This window comes from Erigeron canadensis, chromosome 9 (genome assembly GCF_010389155.1).
Source record: "Erigeron canadensis isolate Cc75 chromosome 9, C_canadensis_v1, whole genome shotgun sequence".
Taxonomy (NCBI): domain Eukaryota; kingdom Viridiplantae; phylum Streptophyta; class Magnoliopsida; order Asterales; family Asteraceae; genus Erigeron; species Erigeron canadensis.
In genome coordinates, this window is record NC_057769.1 from 33,220,146 (window position 1) to 33,238,636 (window position 18,491).

The 18,491-nt window shown below is 33.6% G+C and overlaps 2 protein-coding genes across 2 annotated transcripts; one reads left to right on the forward strand and one right to left on the reverse strand.

Moving 5' to 3' along the window:
- Nucleotides 1-1,551: 1,551 nt before the first annotated feature.
- LOC122582516 lies at nt 1,552-5,679 on the reverse strand. Its single transcript, XM_043754921.1, has 4 exons — nt 5,361-5,679; nt 4,347-4,522; nt 3,745-3,937; nt 1,552-2,008 (listed from the first exon to the last, which is right to left on the reverse strand). The coding sequence occupies exons 1-4, from the start codon at nt 5,434-5,436 to the stop codon at nt 1,767-1,769; spliced, it is 687 nt and encodes a 228-aa protein (XP_043610856.1). The 5' UTR covers nt 5,437-5,679; the 3' UTR covers nt 1,552-1,766.
- A 3,783-nt stretch (nt 5,680-9,462) lies between these two features.
- On the forward strand, nt 9,463-17,742 carry LOC122582811 (kinesin-like protein KIN-5D). The gene is made up of 22 exons (XM_043755246.1): nt 9,463-9,611; nt 9,786-9,915; nt 10,320-10,478; nt 10,693-11,148; nt 11,235-11,332; nt 11,837-11,993; nt 12,070-12,139; nt 12,212-12,288; nt 12,444-12,476; nt 12,562-12,642; nt 12,763-12,874; nt 13,272-13,358; nt 13,457-13,632; nt 13,858-14,019; nt 14,120-14,227; nt 14,689-14,847; nt 14,945-15,028; nt 15,462-15,667; nt 16,031-16,132; nt 16,392-16,501; nt 17,032-17,183; nt 17,254-17,742. The coding sequence occupies exons 1-22, from the start codon at nt 9,463-9,465 to the stop codon at nt 17,431-17,433; spliced, it is 3,048 nt and encodes a 1,015-aa protein (XP_043611181.1). The 3' UTR covers nt 17,434-17,742.
- The last annotated feature ends 749 nt before the right edge of the window (nt 17,743-18,491 follow it).

An 18,491-nucleotide genomic window follows, 5' to 3' on the forward strand; every position in this document is an offset into this window, starting at 1 on the left:
CACGTCCAGAGTTGCGTTTAGACAGCTACTGTTTCTCAGCGCCACCTACTTCCGTCGATTGCTATGTTCTTGGCTTTTTGAAATCAGGCCAATATGATGATGTCTACATCCACCCTGCAGGTTGGTACTGGAAGGAAGAAAAATATTGGTCTGAACTTTCTAGAGAAAATCTACATGCTAATCCACAATATTTTCGTTTTCCCACATTCCACGATGGAGATTGTTATGCCTTGAGTGACGCAGGAGGAATCCATGTCCTTAAAAATTTGGTAAGTCAAGATGAACCATCTTGGGAGGTCCTTATTGCCGAAGCCCCTGAAAGTTGTTCCACAAGTACTCCAGTTAAACGTACGCTTCCTAGTGGAATGTGATCAACATCTTATTCAAGTCGTCATGGGTGTGTTTGGAGAGTCCATCGAGGTATTTAATTATGTCGACGATACTAGGGAATGGGCGAAAATGGATGGTTTAGGAAATCACTCGGTTTATATTTGCGGGACAACATGTCTTTGTGTTGAAGCGAGAACACCGGAAATGGGAAACAAGATCTACTTTCCGATATTGCATTCCAAGAAGATAGTGTTCTATTCACTCGAAACGTGTAGATTTCATACATTTGATGGCAAAAATGTTGAAGAAAGCTATGGAGATTTCTTTGATACTGAATATCATACAAACCCTCATGCTTGGATTGAACCAAGTTGGTCTTAGCTAGCTAATGCATGTCGTTAATTATTAGTATTTAGTACTTCATTATATCATTTTATCTATATTACCAGGCACTTAATTAGAAGTAATTTGTTTTTAATTTTTATAATAAGTTATTCAAAACCTTACTATATGGTTTGTTTGTGGTTTCATGTTGGATCTGGGATGTTTTCTGAATATGGTGGTTTTTTGTTTTCCTGTGGATGGTTTTCGGTTCCTTCACTCAGATAAGGGAAATGATCGGATGGACGGTCTAGTAGTATGTCAGTGATCAATCCGAACTCGACGCAAAACGATCAGGTTTGCAAGTCAACGAGTTAGAATCCTAACCTAACCTTATCAGGTCAAGTATTGTGAGCCCTAATAGTTGACACATACAATTGATTTATGCTTTCAAGTAATCGATAGTATAATTTGAACATCTAGTAAATGCTAGAAAATAGTATATAGTATAATCAAACAAAAGAAAGCAAATTAGGAGAAGGGAAGTAGCCTAAAGACGGAGCTTGTATACTTGATACTTTTCAGTATCACTACTATTCACTGTAGAGCTCGAATTTGAATGGCAACTGTCGAAGCTCTATCCATCTATCGCTAGTAATAACAAAAACAAAAGCCAAATGGCTTGTTTTCTTGAACCGATGCGCAAAACAGATGGTTTAATTATCATCACCAGTAGCAAAACGACCTCAACATGTGTTGTTAAGTGCTATAAGTGTTGATTATTTCTCAACTACTTCTTGAGACATAAACCAGGAAACCCAAAGGATACAACTGACGCAGCCTTCAAATGCACTTAAACTACTTTTTCCTCTTTTGTGGTTGTAAATTGTAACAGTAATGGGAAAATGAATTGATGCAAATTTTTATATAAAAAAAATCTCGAATCCACTATAAGGTTAAAAAACCTCGAAGCTTTGTTTACATCTCATATCACTGAATGCTAGTCAACATCCAAAAGAAAACATGGTTACCATATCACACCATAAGATCACCCTTATAAAGACGCTCAACTGCTTTCATATATACGAAAAAATGGAGAACCAGGAAAATACTCGTTAAATTGAGTCACTAAGAGGACCGATACCTAACTCGTCTTCTATGTCATCAGTATCTTCAAACAGTTTCAAAAACCGAGCCTGATCTTGCTGCCTTTTTCTCTTTTGCCAATATTTGTATGCAACAAATAATCCCATGATAAATAGTATAGTTGAAATCACGACACTTATACCAATGATTATTATGGACCATTGCATTCCATCTCCATTATTATCAGGTGAGACATTATCTGAGCCCAAGTCTGCGCATCAGTATATTTTTTGGTTAGTGTTGCAACAAATTTTGATAATCAGAATATTGTTCAGCAAGGAATCTGGACAGTCTGCTGATTTTGTGCTCATCTGGAGGATTCCAGACCTCACAACACAAAACACATGCACACAGAAAAGTGTTTCAGAACAACCCAACTCGTACACAAAACTCACATGTCTTGACCTGTTATCCAATCCGCGTAATTTGCCACCTCTATTTTTTATTACTAAAACCCGAAGACGCTTGAAAACAGAATTTAGCATCAAAGGTTTGTTTTTTTCATGATTCAGCGACCAAAATAGAAGAGTTGTTTCAAGTCTGACCTAAATCTGAATCTAAGGGCACCAAGTACAAAAGTATGTTCTAAAGCACTTGTATGGTATAATCACGTGGGTGTGAAGGCTTTAGTCCATGTTCATGGGGTATAGGTATTTGAATATAGATTCTTCCCTCCTTTCGGTTACATGCATGTTTTACATTTTTATGAAGCTTATCATTCTATTAAAGTGGTGAGGTAACATTAATTAATACCATCTATAATAGTCTATAGAAACAAGCAGGCTCAACAAAAAGGATACACAAGAAAGAAGATCTTAACAATGAATGGGAAAACTCATTGGATTATACTCATTAATTTCCCTTACAGGTAAAAGTGTAAAGAACTCGGTTATGTTAAGAACAGCAAACCGAATAACAAATCTTTAAAGCCAATAGTATAAATCAACAGCGATAGGTTCCATGGCTTGATAATATATTTTATTTTACAGATAAAGATAACTTATTAGGGCGAGTAAATGATCAGATACATGGTAATGAATTCAAAACTCAAGTCCCTATAACTTATTTTCCTTTATCACAACTATTATTGACTTTCTTTTACTTTTATAATAATCTGATTATTGATCTAAACTAAATTTAGCATGAATCGCTTAACAGAGGTTAGGATCAGATTGATTTAATATCAAAGAATGGACTGAACCACACAGTTTGTGCTGTTTGAAATCAGGTTTAATGCAAAGTTATCGGCTAATCAGAACTAAATTGAGCCCCAACAGGAGAAAAGGCATATATCCTCACTTGTGGGACTTGGAGGGGGTGATGTATGAATGATTCTCATTCTTATGATAGGCAGAAGTCCTTAAGATGTATAAATATGAGTTCTCTATGGAGAAATAAATATAGAAAATTATAAAGTTTAATAGCAGAAGTGTTCTTATTAACTTTTATATGAAAAGGCATCAAAAGTGCACATTCTAAACAAATTAGCATTATTGTACACATTAGATTATTCTAGATGTGCAACCACTAGCAACCCCTGCACTCTACGGTAGAGCCTCTACCCACAAGTCCACAAAGCACAATGGTTTACGTTTGAAACAAGTCATCACCAAACAGAAGCATAATTCGACCCATTTACTTCTTAATGAGTCATATTGGGGACCAATGGGTAAAATAAAAAAGATACGTAGGAAAAATGGGTCAAATGGGTCAAAATTTGTAAAGTAGACGACCTATAGCCTTATACTTGAAAGTTAACGGAATATAACTTTTACAATTATATGTATTGACTTACTAATTAATTTAGAATATTTGAAATTTTAAGACAGAGTTTTTCAGTCAAACCAAAACAGGCCCATATGAGTTATTAGGCATTGCCCATTTTGCCACCTTTACATGAAACCAACCACATACGCAATAGGCTTATCAGATGTACAAAGAGCATACCTTTTTTCATGCAGTCATGACACAAGAACGTGGCATTAAATTCCTTGTCTTTGGTGCGAACATATCGACCATCAGAGATTTTAAAATCAGAGGGACAGAACTCCCACTCATCAAACACATCATCGGACTTAAGACGATCCTCCTCGTAAAACCCACACCGCTTGCACTTTATAGTTTTAAATTCTGTAAGAGGCTGCATATATCAAGCAGCAACCTAGAGTCAGTTTCAATATGTAAACTGATATACAGAATTATCACAAAATACAAACCGAGACATCAACAAACTGAGGTTATAATGGTAGATGCTATACGATGTTACTATACATCATTGCTTACCAAAACTTTGATCATAAATCATAACACTCACATCCTTCAGTGACACGTACAATGTAATTAAACTTTCTTAATCCTCGACTAATGTAAACGACGACAAAAGGGTATAATAACTTTATGTAATTTGATATAAAAAACTTATCAAAGGTCAGTTTAAATTACACGCGATCCAATTATGAGCATTATTTTACAACGATTGTAGATAAACTTCTGGCCAAAATATATATGAAATCTATTAAGCAAAAGCATAAGATTCAACTATTTAATACCTGAAAAGATTCTTCACCCTTGAAATTATATACAGTATAGATCTTCTTCACATCAGGCAGAACCGTCTTATTCTCCCCACCGCATAGAAAGTAAACTGTGGGAGTTGATGCAATCCACTCATGGGTTGTATAAATTTCAAGAGACTCAAGTGTAACAACTGCTGACAGTAGAATTTCTGCAGAAATCACGAAACCAACAAACAAACACATGAAAATCAACACAAGTAAGCAAAAAAAAAAACTCGACCTACTTAAGCATACATTGACGTACATTGAAATTCTATCAATAGTCATCATTTCTCAAACTAAAAAGGTAATAACATTCATAGAGACTCATGAAAGCCGACGTTCTTCAATGTTCAACCTAACAGACCTTTGTATCAAATGAAACCACCAACAGACTGAAATCTAGTGGAATTTTTAAGGCAATTGCATAGCTAAAAAGGCACAAGCTATTTCTGTAGTTCCATGTTTTACGGCAAATATATATAAGTATTTAACAACTGGCAAGACGCCACAAATTGCAAAACACCAAGAAACAACTTAGCGATACGCATCTATTTCATATATATCTCGATTATAAGCTAAAAAAGCACTGTAATCTATTGGCTGTAAGTTATCACGGTATCGTTATGGTGTGAATCATACTTCCAAACAGTCTTTTATTTCGGTGTATAACAAGCTTTTATATTTATTGTTATCGTATGTATCTGTTATAACCTGTGTCCATTAGAATGACATGGCAAGCCATGTCACCGTCTACACAGACTACAGGTTATAACAGATACATACGATAACGATAAATTTAAAAAAATTTTGCTACACACTTAAAAAATGACAGTTTGAAAGTATGATACACAAAATAACAATACCGTGATAAAACATATAAAAACCTAACGAATTTAAATCGATATATATTTCATTTCATTACACACATATATATAAAACAGTCAATAATGATTAAAAAAGGAATTGAATTTAGAATATCATGAATATTTAAAATTAAATTTTAACCTGGAAAACAAAATAGAATAATAATAATGCAAACCCTAAAAGAAATCCAACGATTCCTTGCCATTAATGTGATCATGTAGCGATTTAATCGGTCATTGGATGTAAAAATAAATAAATTTAATTTTAGTTTTAGGATTTATAAATGAGGGAGGGTTTGGTCGGAAAATATGAAATGAAATTGGATTCAGGTGGTGGTGTGACGGTGGCGTGTTGTTTTCCCGGCAAGAGATTCGCGCGGTATTCTAATACTACTAGCTTACTTTCCGTGATACACGTGGGTTGTATAAGAATAATAGAATTTTATGATTATGAAAATGGAAAATGCCTGGAAGTGGTAATATTAAGTTTTTGGCTTGGGTATGCACTTATGCAGGTTGTAAACTTTTTATGCCTAGCATTTCCCATTTAGCTTTAAACTTTTAATAAATGTTAATCTATATTGATTAAAGGGTTTTCTTAAATGAAACTCTAAGAGCTATAAGTAAGATAGATTAAATTGTTTGTTTGTAGTAACTTTTTTTTTTAAAGGTAAATTTTGCTGGAAACTTTGTGTCTCAATACGACAACGAGAGGTCTATCATACGTTGTCTTAACCGGGTTCGCGTTAGAGAGCTCCCTCGAAGTAGAAATGTCTATTTCAAATACCCGATGGGAGGAAAACTCCCTACTAATCCGCCCGAATGCACGACGATTAATAGGGGTAAACCATGTCTCTCAGACTTAAACCTAAGTATACCCAATCCAAGTCCTCATAAAAGGACTTCCTATATCTTAAAGTTACAATAACTAAAACATCTTTGACTTTTTTTGTTTGTTAATTAAAAAGAGCTAGAACATTAACGATAAAATTTAGTGGTTTGACTTTTGATATGAAAAAATATAATATTTTTTATGCACATTCATTTTCATTTTTTTAAGGCATTATTTAATATTTTCATATTTAATGGATTTTTCTAACACGTGTTTAGTAACATTAAATGAAGAGAAATATATTTAATAGACATAAATAAAATACAAAACTTACTATTTTATCAACTTTATTTAATGTTACTAAACAATCCACTATTGACAAAATTATTAATCTACACTAGACGGATGTCCGCGTGATGCGGCGGTGATGGTTGTAGACACGAAGGTGTGGCTACGTGCGGCGGTGACGGTGGTGGCGGCGTGGTGTGTTGGTGAATGTAAATTAGTTGATGTAAGAAGGGTTAATATGGTTCTTTAAGGGTTTGAGGATTCATGTTGTAATTTATTTCATTAAGGGTATTATAGGTAAATAGGTGAACATGTTTAAATTAATGAATAAAGAAGAGAAATAATATGGTAATTTCAAAATTTTAATTACTTAAAGGAAATGAGTAGTTTAATTTATAAAGTAGTATAGATATAGATATAAATTTAGATATATCAACACAAAACTCAATTCATTACATAACAGTTTAATCAACGTTAACACAAGTTTAATTCACAAGACGTTTTTACAAGGAATGGAATTACAAAAAAAAAAAATAATAAATCTAAAGAAATAAAATTTGAATCGGTAACACATTTGGTTGTCATGAAATAGAATATACTTCCTAATTTACTTCCTTGTAAGTTTGGCTTTAACCTTTGAAAGACGTATTGGGAAGTCCTTGCCAATGAGGTAGGGAATGGGGTTTTCTTTAGCATTTAGCTGGTTTACTCCAGAATGGTAGTAGTAGATATCTACCGGACGATGAAGAAGCAATGCCGCTAAGTTTATTGCTAAAAAAAATATTAGATGTTTTCACAAACTAATTTTTCAATAAGCAGTTACGATATTTTACATCCGCGTAAAGTTGTGTTTTGCAAACTTTAAATTAAAATAAGTAACCAATTTTCTTAGGGAGTATTTTACTCTTCGGCAAAAGTGGAAAATACATAAAACGTTTATGGATTGGGCTTTTATGGTGGTTCAATAGATATAAGCCTCATGGATGATGAGGATAATAAGTTAATAACATAGAGCCCTTACAAGTTTTTGGGCCAGAATGTTCAAGTGCCCGACCTATTTACAATTTGTGTCTAACCATTTATCTTTTCCTTTCAATTTGTTTGTTTGTTTACGTGTAATTATCCAATACTTAACTGGATAAAGAGGTTATCTACTATTAGTAACGAGAGCAAGTATCCGCGCGTTGCAGCGGTGAGATGGTGGGGTGATACCTAAGTCATATATGTTATAGAGTATGATAGTCAAATGCCTTAGCCGTACGGGCTCCGCCCTCGGATTTAAAATTTGTCGAAAGTATATCGAATGCCATCTCTAATGAAAGAGCATGAAATTTTAAGAACACCCATACAATTTTTATAATTTATCGATGTATGATTTTTGAGATAAAATTTTTTGAATGAATTGGAGGAATAAATGATTTATGGAGGAGAGAGAAAAAAGATGATTGGTTGAGATTTGAAAAGAGAGAAAGGGTATTATAGTTATTTTAGATAAATATAGAATAGATAGGAGGGACATTTTGGGGAAATACTTAAAATCAATATTGAAAATTTCAAAGTTTAATATTGAAAATCTTGGAAAAATCTGCTTTATGATATATAGTATAGATAACACATTAAAAATCTAAATAAACTACGAGTATATTTTTTTTGGTGTTTAATCATTACAAAAAAAATAAATATACACACACAAGTCCATCCTAAATTCTTAAAAAATGAGCTTAACCCAAGCGGGAAAAAAGAATAGTAAGATTTGATATTATGTGATATTTGTAGTAATTTTTTTTTTCTTTTCACTTTGTTTAGTTTATTCTAATTGTTACATATAACTCCCTTTTATTCTCATATCAAACGCCAAAGTTTATGGCATATTTTATACTCAGTACTAAATATTTTTTATTAAATTGAAGGACTTCTATTCATGATTAATCATAATTACCTTAGTTATGAGTAAATTACACTTTTGAGTTTTCCGGCAAGTGTTAAATTTGAAATCTTTTGGTTAAGATTCGTGCAAAAATTAATTTTGAGAAGTTTGGTGGTGGTTTCGTGGTCTAATTCGAAGAAACGAGTGTATCGGTATTTTAAGTTTTTCGGTGAATTTTCTGGCCACTCAGCCGGAAAAAATGAAGATGATGACAATATATAATGTAAATTTCATTTTTTGTCCCTGAACTTGTCACCTTTTGCACTTTTAGTCCCTCACGTGTTTTGCACGTGTGGGACTTAACGGCTAAAACTTAACGCTGTATGGCCAAGGGACGTCGATTGCAAAATTCTGTCAAGTTTAAGATCAAAATTGTAATTTTTCACTTAAGGGTTGAAAAGTGCAAAACTTGCCAACTTTAGGGACGAAAAATGTAATTTACTTTTAACTTATTTGGTATTTGACTTTTGGGAAAAACAATTTGAAATTTTTTAAATAGTTAAAAGTAATAATATATTGGTAAAACTCTTCTTAAAAAAATATTAATCAATCTAAAAATAGAATAATGACATATGACATAGTTATAAGAAGAAATTGAAAAAGAGTATAATTAAGTTATATTTGTTATGTGATAAAAATTTTAGATTAATTATCAAGTTGATTTTAGGTCGACGATATAAAAAAATTTGAATGTGTCCATTTCTAAGTGTCAAACTTGCTAAAGAAAATAAAACGCTCAAGATTTGTATGTTCCTTAATTTATATTTGTAACGTCAAAACCTTCACTGTTTTCAATCTTTGTCGTCCTCTAATTAACACACACTCAAACAGTAATACAAAAGGGAAAAAAAAAGTATTTTGTTTTATAGAAAGAAAAGGTAGCGCGCACTAGTTTTCATCGCCATTTGGCTATTGAAACTTTGACTTATTATACACTAAGCCGGCCCATGGTTGTTTAACAACTTTTATTCATCACTATTTTACTGTTTTTACGTTGAAAATTTGATCATTATTATCTCTATAGTTTGTTTTTTAACTCTTTTCAATCATTAAGTACACCACTTATTATGTATGCATATATCTGTTTTATATATACTTGTTATATTTATGTTTGTAAGTTTTATGATATGATATGCTCATATGTTTTGATCATGTTAATGAATTTTCAGGCAAAGGGTGTTTAGTCGGGTTTCGTTTATGGATAATACGAAATCGTATCAAATGAAACGATCAATGAGTCTCGTCCCTTTGTCACCAACACAAACGTTATGGTCAAGTGAAAATTATGGCACCACTAAAGATGATAAAGATAAAGGTGTCAATGTGCAGGTTGTATTGCGTTGTAGGTATGTTTCGAGTAGCTTTTTATTATACGCTAACGACATAAATGAGAATCTCGGGTCTAATCTAAGGTTTTGTATGCATCCTATAACTTTGGTCGAAAATTTGGATATTTTTGTACAGCATCTAGCATATCATTGTTATCAATGTCAATTTTAATACGAATGTGTGGTTTTCAGGCCATTTAGTGATGATGATGTGAAGGCGAAAACAGCTTCTGTGGTTACATGTAATGAGGATAAACAAGAAGTTATTGTTACTCAAAATATGGGTAATAAGCACATAGATAAAGCTTTTAGTTTTGACAAGGTATGGTTCTTAATTGATGCCTGTTAGTAGAGTTGCAAATGGGGAGGGAATACGGGTTCGGTTTGGGTGACCCAAAGTACATTTTTTTGGATTCTTACTTTTTATGCATACTAGTGTTTCAGATTACGAAATCTCGCAATATAAGTATCAATCCAGATAAATGGTTTAGAAGGCTGGATGCAATAATAATGGTCTTCGGGCGACATTTGATATATTTGACTCATTTCCTTTATAGCTAACTTTTCTTGTTATACCCATCTGGCATTCTGACCCATTAGAGGTGAAAATAAGCCAAATTGACCTATTACTAAGTAAGTGGGTCGATATTGCCATCTCTTAGTTTGATATCTAGAGTAGTAGATTGTCATTTTAATCCCTAACCAATAATATAGTTATTTGTATAGGTGTTTGGTCCAGGCTCAAAACAAAAGGACTTTTATGACCAAGTTGTTGCTCCGATTGTTAAAGAAGCTCTTGAAGGATATCATTGGACCATATTCGCATATGGGCAAACCGGCACAGGGAAAACTTATACAATGGAAGGTGAAGGTGGAAAAACAAAGGTCAAATTTTGTGCATTGAAGTTTGAACTTAATTATACTATCTTAATAAGAATTAGCAGAATCATTTTACGTGCAGTATTTTATTGTAAAGACTAATGTCATAACCAGTTTTTCATTTTCATGTTTAAAGAATCGATATCAAAGTTTAAGGTTAATATATAGTCCCATTGGCCTCAAAAGTCGGACTGTAGCTTATGGATCCCATGTTATGCAGAGTGGAGAGTTTCATGAAGATGTTGGAGTTATTCCAAGAGCAATTGAGCAAATTTTTGACACTCTTGAAGCTCAAAGAGTAGAATATAGCATGAAAGTGACATATATAGAGCTCTATAACGAGGAAATCACAGATCTTTTGGTTCCAGATGACAAATCCAAAAAGCCCATATCTTTAATGGATGATGGGAAAGGCGCGGTTTTCATGAGAGGTTTGGAAGAGGAACATGTATGTAGTGCAGATGAAATTTACCACATCTTGCAAAAGGGGTCTGCCAGAAAGCACACAGCCGAGACACTTATTAACACACAAAGTAACCGATCTCACTCATTATTTACCATCACAATACAAGTTAAGGAACACACTTTAGATGGGGTGGAGGTAGTGAAATGTGGAAAGCTAAATCTTGTGGATCTTGCTGGTTCAGAAAACATCTTACGTTCTGGTGCAAGGGAGGTATAATATAGTTCCTTGATAGTTATATGCCAAAAAATTGAACTTTGACTTTTGAGGTCAACTGTTTGACTGTATGTTCATGGCAGGGAAGAGCAAGGGAAGCTGGTGAGATAAACAAGAGCCTGCTTACACTCGGTCGTGTTATAAATGCACTTGTTGACCACTCAGGACACGTCCCATATAGGTAACACTTCTCTTTAACAAAGATTACTGTGTTAAATGCAAATATGTGGTATTATATATGGTAAACTTAAGGGAAAAATTCATAAAAAGGTAACCTATTTATATGAATTTTTCTATTAAAGGTAATCCATTTTGTTTTCGTCTAGATCATATTTTCAAAAAATTCCTAATAAAGGGTATCTCGTTAGTTTTTGACAGACTGAGCTCGTTAAGTGCCATGTCATCGATGCCACGTCATCACTTTTGCTGACGTGGCACTTGACTTGACTTTGACCGGTCAAAGTCAAGTGCCAAGTCAGCAAAACTGATGACGTAGCATCAATGATGTGGCACTTCACGAGTTTCATCTGTCAAAAACTAACGAGATACCCTTTATTAGGAATTTTTTGAAAATAGGATCCTTTAAATAGACGAAAACAAAATAGGTTACCTTTAATAGGAAATTCGTGTAAATAGGTTACCTTTTTATGGATTTAACCCTAAACTTAATAGTAAAATACATCAGGGACAGCAAGCTAACAAGGCTATTACGAGACTCATTAGGAGGGAAAACAAAGACATGCATTATAGCTACCGTGACACCTTCAATCCATTCTTCAGAAGAAACACAAAGCACACTTGATTATGCTTACAGAGCTAAAAGCATTAAAAATAGACCAGAGGTAATTTTCCTTGCTAAATATACGAAATTTGGCCCGTTTCAACACCATATAATTTTCCATCACTTAAATACTTCAGGTTAATCATAAGGTGACAAAATCAGTAATCGTCAAAGAACTCTACTCTGAAATTGACAGCCTTAAACAAGGTAAAACAATTTTCTCTTTGAGTGTTGCTGAGAATGAATAGTGGAATAATTCTTTGTACTTCCTCTCACCAGAATTGCATGCTACGAGACAGAAAAATGGGATATATGTACCAAGTGATCGATACCTCACTGAAGAAGCTGCCAAGAAGGTTTACCTTCATATTAGTTTTCTTAAATTCTATCTCAGAAAATCTCTCTGTGTGACATGGGGGGGGGGGGGGGGGGGGGGTCTGCGATTTTCATGGATGGGGTAACATGAACTCCATTTGTGTATAAAGCTAACCTTTTCGTCATTGTCTTGTAGGAATTGACCGAAAAGTTAGAGTTACAATGTAAGGTAAACAACTTATTTCTTTAATAATGGTATATATTATTCATTCTCATCATACTTCCAAACACTGAAAATAGATTGTTCTATTTAGGAACTAACGAATCTTCAAGAACTCTTGTATCATCAGCAAGAGTTGACTTCAGAGCTAAATCAAAAACTTGTGAACACTGAGGTTAGATCGTTGTTAAATGATTTAGGTTCTCTCCCTTTTAGACCACATAGCTACCTACTGTATCTATTTTACTATAAGTCTCAAAAGTTTTATATGATATATATGATCTTTTCACTTCAGAGAATTCTCCAAGATAGTAAGAAAGATGTCTCCAATCTACAAGATAAACTTAGACAGGCAAATGAGACGACAAAAGAGAAGGAATATCTTATACTCAATCTTCTTGGATCAGGTGAGTTAAGTTATTGTAGTATATATGACCAGGTAGAGGTGGAATTTTCGACCCATATACTTAAAAATGTTATACATCAGTTTCAACCTTAACCAGGTCAAACGGACTGAACGGGTCAAACGGGGTGACACCGGAAGTGTATATTCATTATTCAATACATACAAACTCTTAATTATCATTATCATAATATATTATGTATGATCATATTAAATGCATTGACTAATAGTAATTTAAATATAAAAAAACACACTAATGTGTGTACAGGTCAACTGAACTGGGCCTACTAAAAATAATATGTTTTTGTCCAAACATGCATTGACCTGTTATCCAACTTGCCCATATTGCCACTTCTACGGACAAGTAGCTTCTATTTTCTGACAGTTTCTCTATTGTCTAGAACAAAAACTCACTAAAAGAGCGGCTGAGCTTCATAGTGAGGTTGAGAATGCAACATCAGAGGTATCCAGCTTGTTCGCGAAAATTGGTTTGTAACTATTTTTTTAATAAACTTAAGTTCTCTATATGGGTTTGACATAAGAATTTCCTCTGAAGTATAATAAAATTTAACTTTTTGTGTGATAGAGCACAAGAACCACCTAGAAGATGGAAATAGAATGCTAATCCAAAGCTTTCAGATGCTATTAGCTCAACATCTTGAAGCTCTTCACAAGATTATTGTTTCTTCTGTAACACAACAGGAGCTACTACGAAATGCAATGGAGGAACATATGCAATTATTTGTGCCGGAACAAGATAAGGTAAAGTATATAACTTTTATATCTAACTTATGCACTATCACGGGCTAGGATTTCGGACTATGGCATACACTACCGGTACTTTATTTCATGCGTGCACTGCAATTACCTTTTTTAAAAAAACTTTCTATATATATAGTTCAATTGATTAAAGTAACTATAGAAATCATCAAGTAAACTATTAAAATGGCATGTATGAACTCGATTTTTTTATTATTATATGTATAGGCTACTGAAGGACTTCAAACTTCTGTAAAAAAGATGAAGGATGTTTTGTCTGGTGGTATCAACTCTCTGGTTCAACTAGCTACCGAACTCACTGGAAACTCTGAGACAGCACTTGGTGACATAAATACTGAAGTTAACGAGCATTCCTCTGCCCTTGCAGAAGTGAGTAAGCTAATTTTGCTTAATTCATTAGCAGATTAAAGACTTGATTGCTTATGCTTTCAAATGAATTTAATTGATGATTATTATATGCGTTATGCAGCTTATAAGAGGAGCTTCAGTCAAGGTTGGTGACATATTTCATGATTTGCATAGTAACCTCAAGGACCAGGAACAAAGTATTGCCGCGTTTTGGAAACAGCAGCACGAGGTACATAAATAACTATTTGTCAAATATCTAAATATGTTTGACTGTTACTAAATTGGAAGATTTTTCGATAAAGTTAATGCAATCGGTAGTTTGTTATTGAACATGAAAACAAATTATCTCTTTTATAAATATAGATCATCATTCTGATCACAGAATTTACTTTAGTATTTAATTCATTTTGAGCCGTGATTAAAAGAGCTCCTCATTTTAACTTTGGCCGAAAACCATTTTGCCCACGATACCTGAGTTACCCAACCTGCCTATTTTGCCATCTCTAGTTTCTGCTGATGAAAATTGTTAGGTAATTTTATTCTGAATATTTGCCAAAAAAGGATGTGTTGCAATAAAATGTGATATTCAAAAATGGATTATTGCAATCATGTTCACAGAGGGGATATTAACATTGGGTTCCAAAACACCCGTCACCTCACATTAATACTCGCTATTTGTTTGGTAACCAGTGCCAGTTGAGAGCATATCAGACAACTCAATCTGCATCTAGTTGTACAGTGAATTTCTTCAAGACGATGAGCAATGACATTTTCATTGTAAAGGAAATGGTGGAAGATGCACGATTGATATATGACGAGAAATTAAGTGAATTTACGGAAAAATTTGAGGTCTTCTTTACTCTCTATTAGTCTATCACATCTAAAAGTTTTCCTTTTTCATCTGTTTATTACAAGCAATATTTATCTGTCTTACATTGCTTTGCAGGACTATGCCAAAGATGAAGACAAACAACTATTAGATAAAATGGCAGAGCTTTTAACAAGTTCAAATGCTAAGAAGAAGCAACTGGTATGTAACTTTTTTTTTGACGGTTTTGTATTTACCTATTGAAACTGATTTGATTATAGGGGTCAAGTGCTTTGTTTCAGATAATTAGCATCATAGCAGCAGAAAAACACTGATTATCTAAGTTTCTAAAACAGATTTACCTATTTATTGCTTCTATTAACCATATCTGTGAGAATGACTATGTTAACTCCCTTTACACAAGATGCATATCCAATTTTTTACTGAAAGATCTTATAGTCATTCTATCTAGTGATTTGTTCAAATAACGAAAATACATCGAAAAGCAGCCCACTCTCAGGTTCTCATTATTCTGTATTACATAATCACTTCCAAAAGTCAAATCTGAACACCCCCTTAGGTTCTAATAGGCTGCTATAGTTGGATGAAATGTTAATCTTTTTGCTTTCGTAAAAACTGCTGCAATGTATGATAGATTCAAGCAGAAGTAGATGCTATTCGAAGTGATATTGGCAACAAAACTTACATGATTGATCGCAAAGTGTCAAACATGAATGTTCTTACTTCCTCCACACATGATGAATACACAAACTTCTTGGGAAGACAAGAGAGTAATTACATCGAGGATAAAAAGGCGACCCAAAATGGGAAAGATGAGTTGACAGCCATACTCCAAAACTGGTAAAGAAGTTCATGCATCATAACTAAATCTATTAGAGATATTAGAGGTCTTAGTTTGACCCGTTTTGGTTATGATCTATATTTTGTGGGTCAAAAGGGTCAAGTATTTAATGAAAAAGGAAATGGGTCAGATACTCAAAAGGGCGAACATTTCAAAGTGGTTGAAAGTCATCGAGATGTATTTAGCACATTGTTCATTTATAAAAGTAAAAATGTAAGGTCAAGAAATGTGTTTCTGGGTCTTTTTGAATAGCACCTGTAAAGCGCCATTTTGACTCATTACATGACCCGCCCATGTTACAAACTCAAGTAAATATATGTATGCATATTTAAATTTATAACCTATTGCATCAAATTGAAAAGGATGACTATGGCAAAAACGGGTGATGAAAGGTGGAGGCAAGTTCAAGAATCCCTAAGCAACCTACAGAAAAGGCATACTGAATCTGTGGATGCCACAAGCAAGTAAGTTACAAAAGGTTACTCGTTTGACTTTTGAAGTCAAATATTACTGTTTAAAACTCTGAATATATACTAGATAAATTAATATGGATGATTTCAACATCAGGGTCTTTGTATTTCTATATCTGGTAGAAAAACCTATTATGGTTTTCAAAATAAAGTCTTGCAAATATATCCAAGTTTTGACCTTGTTTGAACTGACTGACCTTTTTTACATCCGATAATGGTTTCCTTCTGTTTTTTACATGATTTCCTATTGTAGGGATGCCCTTGAAAAGAACAAAGCAGTCTACACTCGGCTGTCATCCACTGCCTCATCAACACTTGAAGATGTAAATCATGCCCACAGTAGTTCTCTCACATCCATTGAATGTAAGTCATGTTTATGTTCCACATATAGTTTTTTCGTTCCACAAAAAGTACCAAATATTCCCATTTTGCGGTTGCCTGATGGTCACTGCTATGTTTTGCTTTTGGAAAGTTTGATCTCAAGTTTATGATTTACCCATAGTAAACACTACTCATACAGTATCATTTATTCTGTTACATATCTTTCATATGGTCTTTAGTCTGACTTGACGAACTTTAAATTTTTAAATTTCGTTCTATTCACTACTGATAACGGAGTGGTTTAAGGGACTTGAAAGTTAAGTCTATATATATCCATGCAAACTAATTGTATTCAACAATTTAGATTATAGTTCTACTGATATTGTTATTCATTACTAGTCGGTCAACCTGACCTGGCCCTGTCTGAACCCAACTAAAAATGACTGTGGCAACCTAAACTAAGTTTTAACCCGTTACGGATCCTGACAACTGTAAGTTTTATCATCTTATCAAAAGTTTTTTGTACTCTTTTGGAATCCTTATTGAACCTTACCATATATTACCTTCTGCAGATCTTATGAGACTTAACCATGAAGAAAAAGAGGGGATCAGTTTACTAACCGCACATCCTCATGAAACCATGAATGATATGGAAGCGGCTCACTCTGCCAAAATAATTGATATCTCGAAAGATGCTGAAAAGTGCTTGATAAATGAATACACGGTAATAACAAAATCAAATACTTTATAACTTATGGAAAAATACTCCTAAGTTTCGTGTTTTAAACAAGCAGGTTGACAATTCTTTGTACTTGACACCAAATGTCTGTAAATTATTAAGCAAAACCAACACCGAAGAACTCAAGACTCCACCATTTGAGGTGTTGCTAGATTCATATCGAAAAGCTCAAACTGGGAAGCAAGAAAATGGAGATTTAAATGCATTTCCTTTTGGAATTATTAACGGGGGTTGAAGATTGACAGGTTTAAGGCTTACAGCGATAAGAAATACAGATAAAGCAGTACAATGTGCTCAGTCAACTGAATCGACTTTGTTCTTCTAGTTTCTGCAAACATAGGATAAAACAGTACAATGTGCTCATTTCACGTACATTGACACGGATACATGTATTGCTGACTTCGGAAACTCAGCATGAGAATTGTGTCATTTGAATTTTCACATCAACTAAGCATGCAAATATTACATGATGTATACCTAGCGTAGCATTAATTGTATCCGTGATTCCTCAATACGATATACCCAAAGGTAAAGAATTTGTTCTCAATGCATACAAGTTTAAGATTATGCTATGTCAAGGATTATCTAACTACTCTACATAGCTTAATTATTATAAGTGTGTTGTGACCTTAGGTCAGTGATTATGAAAAAGGTAAACGGCAGTTGTCAGGGAGCCTAGTGGAGTAGTGGGTTTTTCTTTCGGCATTGTTGCTCAGCTCGTGATAGCGGAATTGGTTTAGACAACCGACTTTCTGCTGTTGAAATGAAAAAAGAAAAGTTAACGGAGTGCAGCCTAACTAGCACTCCCATAACCATTTTCAGTTATTCCAAGAGGGGGAGTGATATATCTACAACAAATTTTGGTTATTTACAACAATGCGTGCTTTACATAGTTGTACACTGTGTAATAAAATATGTATTTTTGTTGTACATCGCTAAAAGATGTTGTAGATATATCACTCCTCTTCCAAAAGGCATTGCACCCGGATGAATTTAAATTTATAAAACTTTTTAGAGATTTAAATGATGATGTAACTTTCAACATTCATAGTATATTACGCAAAATAAATAAATATAATATGTTGCACCTATAATGTAATCATAACTTTACAACAACAATCATTCTCAATCCTGTAATAAATAGATTAAAGTTTATAATTTTCATTAATGTGACAAAAGTAATAGATGGAATATATAAAGTGTCAATGTAGCCATTAAGTGTTGAATAACCTAATAATATCTTGATGGTATAATAAGACTTAAAATTATAAGGTTCTAGATTTGAATTCCTTC